The 19,832-nt window shown below is 46.8% G+C and overlaps 1 protein-coding gene across 5 annotated transcripts in view; it reads left to right on the top strand.

Moving 5' to 3' along the window:
- The first annotated feature begins 1,057 nt into the window (after positions 1–1,057).
- The window catches only part of TTC33 (tetratricopeptide repeat domain 33), a 31,875-nt gene continuing 13,100 nt past the window's right edge, over positions 1,058–19,832 (top strand). Inside the window, exons 1-2 of one of the 5 annotated variants that reach the window (XM_045847841.1) lie at positions 1,058–1,198; positions 5,086–5,307. In XM_045847841.1, the coding sequence (XP_045703797.1) occupies positions 5,087–5,307 (221 nt within the window). In that variant the 5' untranslated portion in view covers positions 1,058–1,198; position 5,086. The other 4 variants (XM_045847837.1, XM_045847838.1, XM_045847840.1 and 1 more) reach the window with 4 other exon arrangements.

Here is a 19,832-nt window from a genome sequence, read left to right as displayed (position 1 = left end):
CCAAACAATTGTACGCAAGGGTCATTTTAATAATCTTCACTGCTTCCCCAAGGCGGTCTTGGAGGGACGACTGTTTTCCGAGCTCCGTGCGGGGAAGAAGCGACGACTGCCCCTGCGCTGTGACCGCCGCCTGGATGGCCGCGGAGGCGCCCGCGCTTCTCCACTCACACTTGCACCTTCTTGGGGCAAACCAAGGTCGGCGCTGGGAAAAGGGCCCGTGACGTCTCCGTAGCAGTGTGAAAACGGCTTTGACTTTGACACGGTTTCGGGGGGCGGAGGATCACCGGTTCGCGTCGGTGGGTCTCCGCGGGGCAGCGGTGGCAGGACTTTTCTTCCAGCGACGTCTGGAGGTCCCAGCTGGCGGCGGCGGCCGTGGGCGCGAAGGGCCCCTGGCGGCTGGGGCGCAGGGCCGCCGCGAAGCTCCGAGCGGCGCCCCTGTGAGCGGGTCTCCCCACCTTGGAGGCAGGGCCGCGGCCGAGGGAGCCCGGCCGACCGAAACGGTCTTCCTTTGTCCCCCCGCAACTGCAGTGACAACCATCTCAAGTGTTCAATTGCCTCAACATTTCCCTGGGTGACTTGCCCGCCCTTCTTTATTTTCAAGACGTGAAGCACAGCTTTTTTTCCCAGACCGAAATTCTCCCATCTAGGTTCAACTCCTGTTTTCCTACGTGAAGCCCACAGTTGAGCACCTGTACCCACGAATCCGCTCCCCAGACCCCCTTTTCAGTGAGTTTGCCTCTGGCTTCTGCGTGTGGCCGACGTCATTAGCTAGGGTGTGAACTCTTTTAAAGCAGGGGCATATCTTTATGCAGTGAAGTCCCCCCAATCGTTTTCCCCGTGCCTCGCCCGCTTTATCTGCCCACGAGTGGGTGCGCCGTCAGGCTCCGCAGGCTGCTTCTCGGGGGGCAGGTCAGCGGCGCAGCCAGCTTCCCATGCTCTCCCACCGCGAGCGCCTGCGCACTCGACACTCCCGCCTGCCCTTGGAGAGCGCCCCCAGCCGGGGTGGGCCGGACTACAAGTCCCAGAGGGTAGTGGGGTAGGGTGGGCCGCAGCGACTTCTGGGATTTGTGGTCCAGGGGAAGAGCTTGGCGGATGAAAAAGGCTTTGAGAAGCTCCTCTTCCCTGCCGATTTCTCTGGAAGGTTGGCACGCTGCGGGGGGACAGCCAACTTCCAACCTTGGAAGCCCTTGCATTAAAGGTAGGCAGGTCGGAGGTCGGGTATGATGATTTCCGCTTCCGGTGGGCAAAGGGCAAGCGGAATGTAAACACGGGAGCGAAGTTGTCATCAGGTAAGTAAGGCTACCCGGTTGGGGCTGGAAACCTGAGGAAGAGCAGGAAAAGGGGACGAGTGGGACTTGTGGTTAGGGCGGAAGGTGCTTCAGAAGTTGCAGTTGAGATTCAGCGGGGCTGTGGCCTAGCGGGGACACGAAGGTTGGTGTCTAGGGAGGAGCAGGTTGGGGGTCCGGCCCTCCCCGGTAGCGGCGCTCGGTCGGCTCCTGCGCCTTCTGGCAGTCGGTGCTGTTAGCGGTGGGAGGGGCGGAACCGTGTGCACCCGACTGCGGCCGAGGGCGGGGCTAGGGAATTCGCGAGGACCTTCCGGGCAGCTTTGATGAACTTGGCACATGTTTATTGTGAAAAATGAAGGGACGGCGCTAATCCTGGATTCAGTCTTGCTGTGACATTTTCGGGTAAATCGTTTCTTGACTTCCCGACCTCTGAATACGTGCTGAACCCAGAAGGGTTCTGTTTTGATTTCCTGGCCGTGTTCACCCAGCAGTTACTCGCCTCCGGTGCTGCACCCTCCGACTCTGCGAGGACGAGAGCTTCAGGCTGGGGCCTGGGCGGACTGTCATGCCGGCAGCAGTAATCCAGTGCCTACTGTAGGGTTCATTGTATCAGCAAAAGAATTTAGAATGCAACATCGTTGTTTCGAATTTTCATGGCATTAATTAAATACAACTCTGCTGAAAACGATTTTGTGTTGTTTTATGAGTTTAACACGAAACCCATTTGACTATGATTTATCTATACGTTTTTTCTGCCCTGGTGGAAAATGTAAAGGTTAGGGCGTTGGTGCCTTGTGCATCTAACTACAGATTCAAGAAAGCCTTCTTTACAAGAATGTTATAGGACTCACCCCTCTTTTTAAAAAACCTGGCTAATTTTTATTTTTCAAAAGTACCTGAAGTGTTTCTTCTCTGACATTCTAGCATTTTTTGCTTACTCTGTGATAGCACTTTTTTTTTGTTGCAAAGGGTAATTGTGGTCTCCAGACAATTTTGAAGAAGGTATAAAACTGTACTATTGGTTTTGGTCAGAGATTGGTGCTTTTTAACCTCAGTGCACCCTCGATACTGTTTGGCATCCCTTACAGGTGCTTTTCCTATCCTTCACAGTGGCTCTTTCAGATCTTTCCTGTCGTCATGTCTCAGATCTATTCTTTTTGCTTTACTTGGCATGGGTGACTAGCCTCCTGTTTCTCTGAAAATTGGGATATGAAATTTGTCATTTTCTTTTTTCTCTTCCCCTGAACTTGCCTATCGTTTTCATTCAATATTAGCTCATGTTCAAGAGGAGTGTATTCTTGTCCCTCTCATCGAGGCTAAACTTGTCAACCGATGGGGGACCTCAGGCCTGTTATACCCCTAAAGCCTCATCGAGTCCTGACCTCCACAGCCTTTGATCTCTAGGACTTCTGGAGAAGAATGGCAGAAACACCGAGGCAGTGGGGAGTGTGGCTTTTTCATTCAAGGTTGAGAACCACCATCTGGGGCCTTGACCTGTACCTACCTGTCTCCAGCATTTATAACCGTGGTTTGGGTTGGAGGGTGGGGGGTGGTAGTGGGAGTCTAAAGGAAGTACTAATTTTTAAAAAGTACATGTGTGTCTGTCTGTCCTTTTTTCCTTTTCCTCCTACCCTAACCCCTGCTGCCAATAATCTCCAGACCTGACCAGTGAGTTACGATGTGATTTGCCTTAATAAGCACACCAGGTGTCCATCTGTATGAATAGGGTTAGGGTGCCTCACAAAGCTCCATTTGGAAACTTGAAACCGGAAAACTAAATCATCTTCCTTCTTGTCACTTTTAAGGACAGTCATAAACACAACCCTTCTTTCTGATCTTGAATTATCCGGGTGTCTTGTGAGACTTTCCTGATGATCCCTTCTCTCACGTTGTCCTCAATCTGTGCCTCTGGGCTTCTGTTCCATAGTGACCACACTTCCGTTTTCAGCCATTTCTTGGTTCTTCCCCTGAGTTACTTATAGTCATCTTCAAACAGGAATCTCATCTCTCATATTATAATGGGTCTGGGTCATTGACATTATCCTAATTCCCTAGTATACTTTGGGTTTTTCTAAAAATCCCTGCTCTTTTGTGCATCTGGGTCACCCGTATCAGCCTATACATTTCTTGATGGCTGTAGGTTATTGGCACTCACTCGTGTTCATCAAGAACTTAGGCATGTGTCCTGGCTGGTGTGGCTCAGTTGACTCAGTGCCTGCTGGTGAACGAAAATGGTTCGATTAGCAGTTTGGGCTTGTGCCTGGGTTGTGGGCCAGGTCCCCACTTTGGGGTGCATGGGAGGCAACCACATATTGATGTTTATTTCTTTCTCTTTCTCACTCTCTAGATATAGTTTAATAAAATAGAAAAGAAAAGAACTTAGGCACATAATTCACAATTTCCTTACCCCTCCCAGTTCTGCATTATCCCGGGCCTTTCCCGGTGAACAGCCGCACAGCCCTGCTCCCTCGTTCTGCCCTCTCTGCCTAGTGGTTACTCACACTGCAGGTGGGAATCGGGAGTGAAGACCTCGATACCTGTTAGAACTAATCCACTATTTCGTTTTTCCCTCTCCCTCACTCCCACAATGCCCTTTCTTTGATCGTTTTGTGAAGACTTCTGGGTGATTAGGTTTCCTATCCCTCAGGTTGATCAGCTGAACTCTAAGCTCCTTGGGGTCCTAGACCCCTTTAAGAATGCACACAGGTGTATACAAAATTATATAAAAATTCCCTGGGTTTCTCAGTATTTTTAAGCTGAGGAAGAGTTCTTGGATCCCTCAGTAAATCCCTTCTCTGAGTGAATGTTTGTTGAATTCTTCCAGGGTTTCCTTTCACTTTGTTCCATCAGGATGCTTGCATTCTTTTCTACCTCTTACATTTGTGTATCCTTGCAGATTTGCAAAACAATTTAACATTTGTTATCTTTTTGATTCACCCAATACTGTGAACTTGCCAAATGTGAATCTTTTAAAAACCTTTTATTATGGAAAATGTCGAACATACATGGAGAGAGAGAAAAGTATAAGGAATCTTATGTACTGATCACCTAACTGCATCAGCTGTCCAGTCACAGCAGACTTTCCATCTATATTTCTCTGCTGCACCCCAGGCCCCACTGGTTACATTGAAACAACTCCTAAATATCATATAATTTCATGTGAAATATTTTAGTATGCATTCCTAAAAGATAAGGGTGTTTTAAACAAAATCATAGTATTACTTATCACACCTAAAATACCACTTATTCTTTAATATCATCAAATATCCGATCAGTGTTCTGATTCCCCTTATTTCTTCCCCATTGGCTTGTTTGAACCCAGAGCTAAAAAAGATCCACTTACTCTGTTTAGTTACTGTATCTCTTAGTCTCCCTTAATCTAGGGCTTACCTCCCATCTTCCTCCCTCCCTCCCTCCCTCTCTCTTTTTCCTGACAGTTTATTTCTTGAAGAAACCAGCTTTGTTTATTTTTCTGTTCTGTCTGCATCTCTGTCATTTTATTTTGCATGCTCATCTGGATCCCACATTTTTTTACAAATCAGAGGCTAGCTCTGATTCAGAATTAAGTTTTGGACAGAGTCCATCGTGCGTGGAGTGTCACTTCCATCGGGAGAAGCATAGCATCCAGTTGTCTTTCTTGATGTTTAGTTAGCAGCCTTTGATGACTATTTCCTGGAGCCACTGGCTAATTAGGAGTTGAAAAACGGCGCGAGTCTGATCCTGATACCTTGTTCGTCTAGTCGGCACGCTCTAAAGAGCCAGGTTTGAAATTTAAAGCTCGTTCTGTGTCATTTTCCAGAATGGCTTCCTTCGGATGGAAGAGGAAAATTGGTGAGAAGGTGTCCAAGGCCACTTCCCAGCAGTTCGAAGCCGAAGCTGCGGACGAAAAGGACGCCGCGGAGAGTGAGGAAGGCACCTGGCTTCACGCCGGGAAGCGCCGGAGAGAAGTGCTCCTGGAGGGCTGCACCGAGCGAAGCAAGCAGCTGAAGGACCAGGGCGCCAGCCTGGCTGAAGACAAACGGTGCGTTTTGTTTAGACTCACCGTGCCGAGGGCGGTGCATTGCCCGACTAGCTGTGGGTAACGGAACAGAGAGTTAGGAGTTCTGTGAGTTCATGTTTTGAACGTCTGATCTAGGTGCTGAATTTAAGAAACAGTTTTTAAAGTCCCCTTTAAATGTTCCCATAGAATCTCAACGTTTAGGACAAAGTCTTCAAGATGCTTATAATGTCTCTTGTAATGCTGTGCTGCCCACCCTTTTTGTTCTGTCTAAAGTGGAGTAAATGCTCAGTATAACGTAATCCATTTTACTGGTTGGTAGGAGATGGTGATGTTTCTGGAAACTTTCTCTTTGTGATAGTATCAATATGAACCGCATAATTCAGATGTTTTCTGAATAGCTTGGATTGTGTATATATTTTTAAAAATAGCTTTTCAGTTATTTTTTCATTGACTTCCTATATACTTAAGTAAATATGGAATGTGATAGTAGCTTCATTTTTTCTTAGCCTTTCCTCAGCTAAGTTCTAATACTTTATATGCACCCTTTCTTCCTTTTCCCCTGCCGTTTTTCCTACTTTAATTATTATTTTTTCCTTTCCTCTGCTTTGCTCTTTCAGTGGAACCAAAAACCACCTTCCACAAATCACCAGGGAAAGGACAAATTGTTCCATAAGTTGCTCAGGGAAAGCTTTGTATAGAGGAGAGTAAACTGATCTATATCTCATGCCCCGTACAGAGTGAATTTTAGAGGAATCAAAAATCTCAGTGTGAAAGGTTAAACTACACCGTTAATAAAGGGAAGTATAGAAGGGTATCTCTATAACCTCGAGGTAGAGAAGGACTTTTTTATTTAAACATATTTCAAGTCTATATTCAGGTTGAAAGAATGGTTGAATCCTATATGTCTGGACCCAAATATTTTATAAAATTTTATTTTCAATTACACTTTACATTCAGTATTATTTTGTTTCAGTTTCAGGTGTACAGCATGGTGATTAGACAATCACATACTTTACAGAGTGTCCCCCCCGATATTCCCAGTGCCCACCCGGCACCACACGTAGTTGTTCCAGTGTTACTGACTCTACTTCCTATGCTGTCCTTTACATTAGATTAAAAAATTCTTTTTTTTAAATGAATTCTTTTTTTTTTAAGATTTTATTTATTTATTTTTAGAGAGGGAAGGGAGGGAGATAGAGAGAGAGAGAAACATCAATGTGCGGTTGCTGGGGGTTATGGCCTGCAACCCAGGCATGTACCCTGGCTGGGAATCGAACCTGGGACACTTTGGTTCCCAGCCCGCACTCAATCTACTGAGCTACGCCAGCCAGGGCAGATTAAAAAGTTCTTAATAATTGCTTTATTTATCCCCCACCCCCCACATATACACACATACACACGTAATTGTGTACTTAGGATTTTTCACTGATTTATTTGAAAGTAAGTTGCAGGTGTGACACCTGGCCCCGAATTCAGCATGCCTGTCCTGAGAATGAGGGTGTTCTCTTACCAACACAGTAGCTGTCAAACTGTGAAAATTAACACTTCTGTAATCTGATAGCCAGTTCACATTTAGATTTTTCCCATTTTCGTCTAAACGTCTTTACATAGTGTTTTTTAAAAACCAGAATCCAAACAAAGTCCACACCTTGCATTTGGTGCGTATGTCTCTTTAGGGTATACTCGGGTCCCCTACTTTGATCCCCCTGACACTGACATTTTGAAGCGTCCAGACCAGTTTTCTATTTGATCGTTTCCTTAACTTGATTCTCTGTCCCCTGTGTTTCTTGTAAACCGAAAGTTACACGTTGAGCTTTGACTCAGATTCTACTTAAATGTGGCGGGTCAGACTGCGTGGGGCGAGGCCGGTGCCCCACCCTGCACCAGACTGGGTGCTGTCGTTGCGCACCCGTGTGGAGGACGTCGTCCCGTGTCGGTCTGTCTGCTGCAGTATTTGCTGAGAGCCACATTTTGTAAAAGCCGTGAAACATTTACCTGTGGGGAAGGAAACATTTGATACTAGGAAAATTACAGTTAGCGACATGAGAACTGTTGATTTATTTGCCCCGAAGACAGGACTTCCAGACGACGTCCGTCTGCCCAGCAGCAGGCGTGTCCGGATAGGTTGCTGGGAGGACGGCCACTCTTCAGCTCGCCCGGGGAGCGGCAGCGTGGCCGGGACGCTCTGCCTGGTGTCTTCTGTCCCCCCACCGGGTCTTGAAGAGTTTGAGCCATTAAAAGCAGGAGAGCTGAACAAGCACTACGTCTTTTCTTTTTATTTTGTTCTTTTTTTTCCCTTCTAATTGGTTAGGCTGGTTAGATTTCGTAATCATTTTTGTCATAAATGAGTCAAAGTTGAAGAACCAACATTTTAGTTTCTAGGTCTGATTTTTTTTATTCTTATGTAATATTTTACTAATATAGTTTAATACAAAGCATAAAACATATCAGCATGTCAAGTTGGGAAGGAACGGTAGAACATAAATAACCATCAAGGACAACGATCCGGTATTTTAGGCACAAAGGTTTTTGCCTTATGGAACTTCAGGAGATGGGCCACTCTGTCTTAGTCAGAAGAAAACCAACCGTAAATTTCCCACATTTATGAAATCACTTTCAGAATGTCCATAAAACATCTTAGAAATTCCTGTAAAAGACTGTTAAACGTTCATTAGCTTTGTTGTTTTTGCCTTTTTCCCTAGACCACACTGGTGTGTGAAAGGGGAAAGTGATTCAGATACGGCCACGGGAGCCCCCTGAGCTCCCTGTGGTAGAGGGCAGATAAGAGCTTTGCAGATAAACAGAGTAACTCCTGCTTTCTTGCTTCTGTGTCAGAACACGGAGTCATTTCATGAAAATCCGCTGGATTGGGTGCGGCGTTTTGCATGGAGAACACTGTGGGACCATTAAGGTTGTTTTGCTCATTAGCACTGGCTTTAGAGTAGCATGTACGCAGAGAATGACTGGGCAGAACTAGAGGGGGCTGGTGGATGGAATAGTTTGGTGACTCTGCCAAAAAGAAGTGGAGGCTACAGTTTGAAAATAACATAAGTTGAAAGCATAAATAGTGAAGTTAAATGAGAAGTTCTTGCCTTTCAAATCAACTTTAGCATAAACCACCCTCATTTTTACTACATTTCAACCACGCTGGCCTTCCCAGTGTTTTTGAATGCAGTTCTTTTACTGCTTTATTTTATAATTCTTGTAGGAAGAGCTTTTAACTCCTGTTCTTGACGTCCACCTCCTCGTTCTTCAGGTCTCGCCTCACACGTCCTGTCTTCGGCGCGCCCTGCGCTGGCTGTGCTGTCTGAAACGGCAGTGTGCACCCCTCCTCCTCCACCGCAGCGGCCTTTAGGGTTTTCTTTCAGCATGTCTTCCTCTTCGAGGTTACCTTACTCCCTTTTTAGTTTTTTAATTTATAGGTTATTTGTCTTGTGTAGAGATGCACATTTCAGGACAGGATTCAGGGTTTGGGCTGGCTTTTGGACTGTGTCTTCAGCTCTCAGAACAATTTGTGGCACCTACGAGGCGCTCAGCACGTATTTACTGACTGTTTATAAAGCTGCTGTTTTTGGCTGTATTGTGGTCAAATGGGTTTTTGTGGATTAACTGTCATTTATTGCATGGTATCTCTGGGAGGATTCTGCAAATGTATTTTATTTTATATCCCAACCACAAGGGCCTTTGAGAACAGCATTTTCTCACGCTCCCCCTGCACGAGAACGTGGCTCCCCCTGCACTCGAGAACCATTGCTCTTTTCTAGGCCTCATTCCTTTCCCCGTAACCCATACTCTTCCCCCCGTCCCTCAAGTTGTTTTGTGTGCAGAAGGCTGGTGTTTATACAGCAGGAAATAACAGCACAGTTGCCACAGTGTAGTGGCTTAAGGCTTTGGGCCTTAGGTCCAGGTGGCTTGTTCCTTTTCTCAGCCCTGCCCATGTGTACCAGCCTTGTCCTGCTGGGCGAGTACGGAGCCTGCCTGTGTTTAAGTGTCCTCTTCTGCGGAAAACACCCACTTCATAGCGCTGTCGCACTGATGGGAGAACTTACATGTGTAAACTGCTTAATATGGTGTCTGCCACATAGTGAGTACTCAATACATATTAGCAATTATTGATACTTCTGTTATAATATTCTCAGCTATTCTGTATCCTTTATTGGTGATATATTCTCTCACTGGTTATATTTTTGCTTTGTGGGATTCTTGTGAGGCTGAAATCCAGTGATGGATACAAAAATACTTTTAAAAATTAGGTGTGGGTTTCAACTTGCAGCCAGGAGACAATATCGAGAACTTGACCTGCACAGCCCCGCACAACTGGAAGATTGGACAAAAGCTATGAAACAGCTGTTTTCAAACACTGGCTCATTAATAGTCAACATAGAGAGTTGGGGCACCAATGAGGTGATCCCTGTGTCCCCCTTACTTTCTACATGAAGGCAGTTGCCAGGGTCTAAGCACTTGATGGGGAAACCAGACTCACCGTAAGGGTCCTGCTCAGCCACGGAGATGGGGATTGGGCTTGGGGGAGAGTAAGGCAGCTGGAAATTGTGGAATCGCGTCCCAGAGAAGATCGAGCTACTTAGAGACGGAGCTTCGGAAATCCAAACGAGTTTCCCTTGAGTATTTGTTGAACATCAGGCCATTCAACTGTGGGGAAAATTCCAGAAATCCAGGTAAAAAGACTGGAACATTTTGAGCTGAACTACCATTAGAGTTCATGTAGACCAAAGAGATAGGTGTTTAAGCTTGAACCACCCAGAGCGAGGAGTTTGGAGGTCACCAGGGACATTGGCTGGAGTCCGCACGGCGTCTTCCTGCCTTAGTAGGGGAGCACTCCGTCCTGGAGGGAAGGCTGCTCTGCGGCTGTCCCGGCAGGGCTTAGACGCGGATTTGGGGGGGTTCAAAGTGATAGCGTGTCAGAACAGAGCCAAAAATCCATACAGTCAATAGAAGGCCCATAAGCCAATAGTGGTGATAAAACCAAGTAGTTGGCAATTGAAATTTCTGAAAGGTATCATTTACAGTGACCAATCCAAAACAAAATAATTAGGGAAAAAACTCAACAAAGTGTATGTAAGAAGTGTACACTGAAAACTGTAAAGCATTGCTGAGAAGCATTTAAGAAGACCTAAGTATACACACACACACACACACACACACACACATACACCATGTTCATGGATCAGAGTTTTGTAAAGACATTAGTTCTCCCCAAATTGCTCTGTAAACTCAACACAATTCTAATGAAAATTCCAGCAAGCTTGTTTTTGTAGTGACTGACAGGCTTATTGTAAATTTTACATGGAAATACAACGAATCTAGACTAGTCAAAAAATTTGATGGAACAAAACGTACTTAGGAAACTGATACTACTTTACTCCAACACTTAACCGCATTCTTGAGTGATGGACCTTTATAGTACAGTCTCACCTCAGTACTCGTCAGCTTCAGAACTCGTGAAACTTGTCCATTTTGACAAGAAAAAAATGTTTCAGCACTCGCTGCTTGCTCGCCACTTGTCGCACTTGCTTGAACTTGGATGAGTCATGATGATGCTCCACAAGAAGAAATCCTTCGTCATTCAGCACTCGCTGGTCTTGACACTCGTCATGAGTTCTAGAACGAATTAATGACAAGTGCCGAAGTATAACTTTATTAGTGTGAGGATGGACGTACATACCTGGCCTGTCCAGAAAGTATCCAGCCACGTACTGTGGAAAACAGACATTTTTTAAAGAAGATACGAGATACAAGAAACACTGTACATAGGACCATGTTGCCTGAGTCCCCTTCAAAGTGGGCACCTTGGCACCTCACACAGTTCACCCAGAGTCTCTTCCGCTGTTCAAAACACGGCAAAATCCTTTGTTGGAATCGCCATCAGCTGTCCCACCATATTTTCCTGAATCTCATCGGTGTTCTGAAATCTCCTGGGAAAAGCCAGAAGTCGCAGGACACCAAATCGGGTCTGTTGGGGGACTGAGTCACCTGGGTGATTTGAGGTTTTGCCAAAAAACTCTGCATGAGATGCGGTGCATGAGTGGGCCCGTTTTCATGACGAAGCTGCCGATCACTAGTTGCCCGCAGCTGCCGCCGTTTTTATCACATGGCATCTCTTAACCGACAAAGAACACTGAGGCAGTACTCATTATTAATCAACTGTTTGGCCTGGAGGGGCGTGCTCATGATGGACAGCACCTTCCCGATCGAAAAACACGGTTAACACGGTCTTGATCTTGCTGAAACTTGGCTGCGCCTTCTTGGGGCGTGGAGAACCAGGTGGTTTCCATTGGGATGACTGGACCTGCATTTCTGGATCATGGCCGTAGGCCCACCATTTATCACCAGTTATGACCTTCTTCAGGAAATCTGGTTCATTGGCAGCGGTTTGAATCAAGTTGTTAGCAACTGCAGCACAATGTTTTGTCTGCTCTGGTAGGAGCACTTTTATTTGCGCTGTACTCATCGCACCATCCCCAAAAGCCTTCTGAATCACTTGACTAGTTTCTGTGGAGGAATGTTCAAGCTTAACGCAAAATCTGATGCAGATTTGTTGCTCTGCTCGCTCAGTCTTTTTGAATGCGACAGCCACACAGTACACATGCTCACTCAGTGGTGTCTACCACCCCCACTGACTAGTACAGTGAAGTTGTCATTGTTCACACATGCGCATTCCAGTCCACGCTCCTTGGCTGCCAGGTTACATCGATGTCATGCAAACCATTCTCGTTATATTAATAATGACTGGACTTTTTGCAGACAGATCTTGTTGAGCAATGAAGAGAATATAAAGTACTGAAATGACTCATGTATTTGGTCAGTTGATCAAAAATTAAAACTTCTGGCTATCAAAAGGCATAATTATGAAAATGAAACAGCAAGCAGAGTGGAAGGAAAGATTTACAATGCCTATCTGGCACAGGACTTACTCCTAGAGTATGTAAAGAACTCTCACAACTATCCCATTAAAATGCTTGAACAGAAGCTTTACAAAGAAGATAGGTGAGTGGCCAGTAAGTACATGTAAAGCTGTTCAGCATAATTAGTCATCAGGGAATTTTAAATTAAAACCACAACATACTACTACACAAAAAAACTGACATGTCAAGAGAGGATGTGGAGCAACTGAAATTTCATACATTGCTGATGAAAATGTGAAATAGTTTTTACTACTTTGGAAGACAGTCTGCCTCTTTCTTACAAAGTTAAACATATACCTCATTCTACAATCCAGCAGTTCTACGCCAAGATACTTACTCAGGAGAAATGAAAACTTGTGTTCATGCGAAGACTGGTCTAACCATGTTCCTAGTGCTTTATTAATAGCGGCAATTAACTGGAACACACCCAGTGTCCATCAGCAGGTGAATGGGTAATGAACTTGTCGTATATCCATCCAGTGGTATCCCAACGAGCAATGAGAAGGAATAATGGATGCACCCAAGAATCATTATGCTCACAGAAAGAAATCAGATAGTGCATGTAGTCTGATTTCATCTGTGCAAGTCTCTTTAAAGACAATCGGATCTGTAGTGACCAAACATCAGTGGTTGTGTGGGCCAGGAACTGGAGGGGGGTGTGACTGAGAAAGGACACAGGAACTTTGTGGGTCGATACAAATATTCGTTTTTGTGATGGTTGTAGAATTTACATGGGTGTGTACATTTGCTAAAACGCAGCCAAGAGTAGGTTTAAAATAGGTACGTGTTTTGTTATGTAAAGTATACCAAAATTTGATTTAAAAAACCAAACTGGAAATGTTCACTTTCTATTTATTTCATATCTTTCCATAAATGTTTAGGATGTGTTTTTGTTCTGCATTTGCTATTATTCATAAGTTAACGGATAGAAGGAGCCATTTAGATTCCAATGAAACTCTCAGTCTGGATGTTGCAGATTTGGGGTCTTGATCATTTTACCGCCGAGTCAGCGTTCTCCTGTGCGTCCTCGGCTCCGGGGGCGGTGGCAGAAGTCCCAGTCTCAGTCTGGGAGGTGGGTGGGGACTTTGCACTTGCATGCATTCACAGATCTGGAGTGGGAATCTTGCCTCTTCAGTTTGGCGTTTCAGAGGATGGTGACAGTCACGCAATGCTTTTGGGGCTGTTTCTGTGTATTTGTTTGTAAAATGATGGTAAGGATTAAGAGCAACCAAGCATGGAACAGCTTCGCACTGGGAATGAATGAGTAATAGTCCTTAGAGCGACAGGGAGGTGGAGATGCCTCTGAGGAGATCTCCGAGAGCAGGGGGCAGGGAGGAAGTTGAGGACGAGGAGGGAGCCACTTCTATGTCCTGGGATACTTTCTCTTGCCCCTCGTGGTTTTCTTTTTTCTTTTTTTTGTCACCGTCAGTGTTTCCTCATTTGGTTGCATTTAGCACATGGAGCGTTGTCTGGACGCGTTAAAAGGAGAGTGAGCCAGTGTGTCCATGGCACCCGCTTCTCTTGCGTCAGCCTCCTGCCGTCAGTTTGCTCATCAGTTCCTAACTGTAACCATGCTCGGAACGCTCGGTTTGCAGTGGAATGCTTTTTGAACTCCGACGCTCTGCCTTGCAGTGTTCACGATTCTTCGTAACCCCACACTGGCGTTCTCTCATACTCAGCCTCTTGCTAAGTCGGGTGCTACGTAGCGATGGTGTAGTGAGTCTACTGTTTGAGTGTGGGTTCGGACGTCATTTTACCTCCATTCAGATCCTGGCTGTAGCATTTCTGTCTGTATTAACTTCGTCAGATGATTAGCTCATTAAGCGTCCGTTTTTAGTTTTCGCAGATGTAAAATGGTGAGATTTGTATACGTTTGGGGAATTAAAGAGCAAGTCCATGTAAAAGCTTAGCATGCCGTGTAGCACCTAGTAAGCACTCAGTACATGTACTTTAGATATTATATTTTAGGATTTTATGTGTGGTTGGTGTATTTCATATTGTGTTAAAATTTCGTGTAAGGTATTTTGTTCAATCGTCTTTTTCTAGAATTATTACTAACTAGGATATACTTTCTCAATGGTTACAGTGTGGGTCCCAACTTTGATCTGTTGGCTTTTAAGGTTTCAGCCACTAGATGGCGGTATTTGATTGTGTAGCTAAGTGGCTTATTTTTTCTTTGAGAATTAGTGCCTCTGTGTATGAAGCAGAACATAATTAGAACCGACCATGAACTTGCCTTTTGTGTAGAAGTGAACTGGAGGGTGACTGGCCGCATGACACACATTCTCTTGAGTGGCAGCATGGATACATTTATTGACAATGATCTTCATGGCGATGTCTGTTGCTCCTTCTTTTGGTCCCTTCTCACTGCTGTGCAAGCACCACCCCCCCCAGAGCATCCACGTAAAAGCTCCCCTGGACTCCACGTGCCCTCCCATCCCCCCCCCCCCCCTTCTGCACAGACTCCACATCTTGATGAATCATCTTCTCAGCCCGTTCCAGTCAGGTTTCTGTCCCCACTAACCCACTGACCTACTCTTACAGAGATTACGTGACCTCCGCCCGGTCACAGTCAGTCGTAGGGCTCTGTGCTCACTCCCGGCCTCTCACAGATGAGCGCATCACTCTGCTCCCTGCTCGGCGGGCTGTCGTGCTCTTCCTTTGTTTCTGTCACTCCTCGGTCTCCTTTGCTTAGAAAGTCCTTTGCTGCATGTCCTTCCCACATATAGGCTTTTCCTTCTCCAACCTCCATGGTCTCCTGCTTTCATCGCCGTCTCGGACCCGTGACTGTCAGGCACACGTCTGCCCGCCGTGCTGTCTCCCCGCCTGAATCCCAGACTCCCCGGGAGCCGATGCTTGCTTTACCCACACCCGGATGTCCAGTTGGTGTCTCAGACTTAACATGTATTCAACAGAGCTCTTGATTTTTCTCCCAGACATCTGGTCCTTTCCAGTCTTCCCTGTGTCGGTAGAAGGCCCCTCCCTTTACCCAGTTACCGAAGCCCAGACGCCAGGAGTTACCTCTGCTGGTCTGTGTGCCGGCCAGCGCTAGTCTTCCCCGGCCACCTCCAGCTGCCCCCTGTGAGACCATGAAGTCCCGGCAGCTGCTGCTGTCCTCAGAGACCAGCGAGCCCCACATGTGGTGCTGGCAACGAAAGACCAACCAACCCACCTCGGCGCTGGCAGTGGGGACCCAGGAGTGTGAGTGGGTTATTGCCTTGCAGGGAAGGCTTTGACTCGTGGGCAGGAGCCTGCAGATCAATATTCTTTTCCCTTCCTGCCACTGGACTGTTTCCAAGACACAGGTCTCATGCAGTCTCTCAGAAGTTCTGCAAGGTTAGCGGTCATGGGTGTTGGTTTTTGAAACTGTTTGCAGTTTGACATACACCTCGTGTTTATTCTTCCTCCATCATGTCCCGCCTTGCTTCTCTTTTTTGCCCCTCGCCCTTGCTTCCCTGCTCCCCACAGAGACTCAGGTTAGGCCTCAGACTGCTTCCCAGGTAATTCAGACTCAGACGACAACCTGGATTCCTTCCTTTTTTTTTTTTTAACTCCTTTATCCAATCCAAGTTAACTTTATTTTTTAAACATAATCTAGCCCCAGCTGGTATGGCTCAGTGGATTAAGTGCCGGCCTGTGAACCAAAGGGTTGCCGGTTTGATTCCCAGTCAGGGCATGTGCCTGGGTTGCGGGCCAGGTCCCCAGTAGGGGGTATTCGAGAGGCAACCACACATTGATGTTTCTCTCCCTCTCCTTATCCCTCCCTTCCTCTCTCTCTAAAAATAAGTAAATAAAAATCTTAAAAGAAATAAATGTAGTCTAAATCTCCTTTATCCTTCCCTCTGTTTTCATTGTTGGCGCCTGGTCTAATCTGTCATCGCTTCCGTAGGTCACTCGTGTAGCCTGCTAATTAATTGCTCTCTTGTGCTCACTCACACACTCCTGCCATCTACTCGCCTCCCCTGGGCCTCGCTGATCTTTTCAAAATGTAAGTCAGTTGGAGTCTCTGTGTTACGTAAAACTCCACGGGTTCCTCATCGCATATCCTGTTAAATCCGTCCTCATAACCAGGGCCTGCTGGTCCCTGATGGTTGTGGCAGCTGCCTGCCTCCTGCACCTCTCCCCGGCTTCTGCCTCCTGTCATAGCCGTGCGTGCTGGCAGTTTTCTTTCCTTTCCTCAAGGTGGGGTGTTCAGTCCGCCTTGCACTCCTTCTGCCCTTTGTCAGGAGTGAACTCTTTCCACATCTTCAGTTGGCTGAGGCCTTTTTTTTTTTTTAATTTTAATCATTGTTGAAGTACAGTTTTCTGCCTTTTACTCCCATTCCAGCCTGCCCACCCAGCCCTCCCCACTGCCCTCCCATTACCACCCTCCCCCTAGTTTTTGTCCATGTGTCCTTTAGATTTGTTCCCGTGAACCCTTCCCATTGTCCCCTGAAATTCCCTCCCCTCTCCCCTCTGCTCACTGTCAGCCTGTCCTCTATTTCAGTGTCTTTGACTATATTTTGCTTGTTTCTTTGTTTTGTTGTTTAGGTTCCAGTTAAAGGTGAGATCATATGGTATTTGTCTTTCACTGCCTGGCTTATTTCACTTAGCATAATGCTCTCCAGCTCCATCCAAGCTGTTGCAAAGGGTAGGAGCTCCTTCTTTCTCTCTGCTGCATGGCACAATTTGCAATAGCTAAGTGCTGGAAGCAGCCCAGATGCCCATCAGTCAATGAACGGCTGAGGACTTTAGCATTCGGACCTCACTCACATGCTTTCCTGGAGGCCTTTCCTGACATGCATTCTGTGTAGTTACATGGTCACTGCCTACCATGTCACTCTGGGTTTTTTTTTTTTGTCATGGCACTTACCATTTTTAACCTGTGTTTATTGTCTTTTTCTGCCTTCTTTCTACCACAGATGTTCTAGGATGAAAGATCTAGAAGACCAGGGTCTGTTTATATCTTTTTATTTTTAAAAAGATTTTACTTCTTTACTTTTAGAGAGAGGGGAAGAGAAAGGAGATAGAGAGGGAGAGAAACATCAATGTGTAAGAGATACATCAATCGGCTGCCTCTCACACGCCCCCTACTGGGGGCCTGGCCTGCAACCCAGGCATGTATCCTGACTGGGAATCGAACTGGTAACCTTTCAGTTCGCAGGGTGTTGCTCAGTCCACTGAGCCACAGCAGCCAGGGCTATTTGTATCTTTTAAAAATTTTCATTGAATCTGCTGGGGTAACATTAATTAAAAGTTACATAGGTTTTAAGTGTGCAGTTCTGCAATACGTCATCTGTGTATTGTACTGTGTGCCCACCACCCACAGTTAAGTCCCCTTCCATCATCATTTATCCCTCTTTACCCCCTTCCGCCTGTTCCCACCACCTAGGTGCATTTAAAACTTGTTGAATGCTGCGTCCTCAGTCCTTAGAATCCTACCTGGCCCAGAGTAGGTGCTCAGCAAATATTTATTAAATGAATACGCTGATAGCTATAGAGCTCATTAAACTTGGAGTTCTCGTAAATCAGAAATCTAATTGGGAGCAAAGTAGCTAAACACTCGGATATCTCTTCCTGATAAATGAGTGTGCTCACAGGGCTTGACCACCAGCTGCTCCTCCCTGGGGGAGGCCATTAGCTCACCTGCGCGCCTTTCCCTTCCATCCTGGTGCTGGTTCAGCGGGATACTATTAGGGCTGTCTTCCAACCGGCTGAGTCAGACTTTGGTCACTCATTAACCACTGTGACTTCAGAGCAGGTCTTTAATCTGTCAGTGCTTCCGGGCTGGCAGCTGCCAGAGTGCTCCGCACTGGTGTGGAGATAAGAGATGCAGAGATGCGTGGAGCGCATCTACACTGTGTTCTCTGAGAGCATAATTATGAGAGATGGGCGATTTATCGGGTGCCAAGTTTCCCGGGATCCGGAACTGGAGGGCCTGGGTGGCGCTGCCCTGTAGCTGCAGGCAGAGAAGCAGAGCAAAGGGAGGAAGGAGGGAGGAGAAGGAATGCAGCGGCCGCAGTGGCGAGGCGAATGCCCACCGTGCTTGCCTCTCTGTAGTCAGAGGAAAACGGCTCCCCTTTGTGCAGGCCCTCCCCGCCCCCTGCCACCGGAGCCTCCGGGTCACAGTGACAGCTAAACACGCCCCCGTACGCTGTCGCAAATGCCCTCCCTGGCCTTCTAACTGCTTCTGGCTGAGTGAGGCAGAAGAGAAGACCGGAAGTAAAAAGGACATTTGACAAATGTGACAAACAGGGCAGTCGCTGGGCCGAGGAGAGCGGGGCTGGCGCACCACAGCCGGCTCTCTTGAAGTTCTGTCTGGGCGCTGCCGTGCGCTGTCGTTTCCGTGGCGTCTGTGGCCGATTGCGCGCCGCCGTGAAATCGAGGCTGCAGTTGGGGCAGACAGAGGCTGTGTGGCCCATGAAGCCTGAACTATCACCCCCTGAAGGGAGCTTTCGGTCTAGAGAACAAAGACCTACAGCCCCTTCGTCGAAAGGCACACAGGCTCCTGAGACCTCAGACACCCCAGCTTCTTAGGTCCCTCTGCGTCCCGAGCTCTTGGTTCTTTCTGTCCACATTCCCAGTCCCCAGGCTTGGGGACTTCTTGTCGTTTCTGTACCTGGGATGGTGAGGTGGAAAAAGTAAGGTTAAAGTGTTTGCTACTTTTGTGTTAGGGTAGACTTTTTTGTTTCTTTACTTTTTATAAAATGTATGATTAGCCAGCTCCTGTCCCGCCTGTTCATGTCTTCCATGCTCCTGTCCCCCCACTTTTCATGTCTTCAATGCTTCCCCAGACTTCTCTTGGAGAAGGGAAGGTGAGACAAATTAGCACCATCTAATATCACAGGCTAGCCTGTTCTGCAGGGTGTAGAGTATGTAACTAAATCTTTGATCTTTGAACTCATTACTAAGGAGAAGATAAAACTACATGGAGAATTAGAGAAGTGTTAAATGGGAGGGGGCTTTGGGGAAGCTGGAGAAAGCTTTGGTCTTGTAGTTAAAGGGCTGGCTTCAAATCTTGGTCTTCGCAGGATTAATACCGTGTGCCTTAGCATTGGCCCGGTAGCTGCTTTCAACCTTGGTTTCCTCTTCAGTAAAATGAGAACAAACAGTGCCAATCATGTAGGATTTTCGTAAGTAATGAGTTAACTTTTCATGAAAATAATTGTATGTTAAATTATTACATTTAGAATGCTTTTGAAAACACATACTTCAGAAGTATAAGTGTTACTGTGTGGTCAGAGTGGTCTTCATGAAGAGCAGGGGGTTTCAAGTTGGTGCTCGAGTGGAGAGAGAGCCTTTGAGTCGGTGCAGGGGGGGAGGGACAGAATGCTAGTGGTGCCAGCGTGCGGGCACCGGGGACTCGCGAGGACACGGGCCTGGTGTGTGGCAGGGACGCGGCCCAGGTGCAGCCGAGGGGAGCGGAGGCGTGAGTGGGGGGCAGCAGGCCCATGAGCGACAGACTGGCCGGCGTCGGAAGAGGTGCGTCTGCTGCGTGTAAGGCCTGCAGAACCGACGGCTGCTGCACTTGTTAGCAGATGGTGAGTGAGAAAGGTTGTCATTGAGGAGCAAGGTAATTTTCTAGAGAAAGAAGACAGAACACAGTGTGTTTGCAAAAGCCTTTCATGTTGTGTCTACAATAAC

Source organism: Phyllostomus hastatus, unplaced genomic scaffold (genome assembly GCF_019186645.2).
Source record: "Phyllostomus hastatus isolate PE091 unplaced genomic scaffold, TTU_PhHast_1.1 phas_contig_58, whole genome shotgun sequence".
Classification (NCBI taxonomy): domain Eukaryota; kingdom Metazoa; phylum Chordata; class Mammalia; order Chiroptera; family Phyllostomidae; genus Phyllostomus; species Phyllostomus hastatus.
This window is presented reverse-complemented; position numbering and strand designations above follow the sequence as displayed.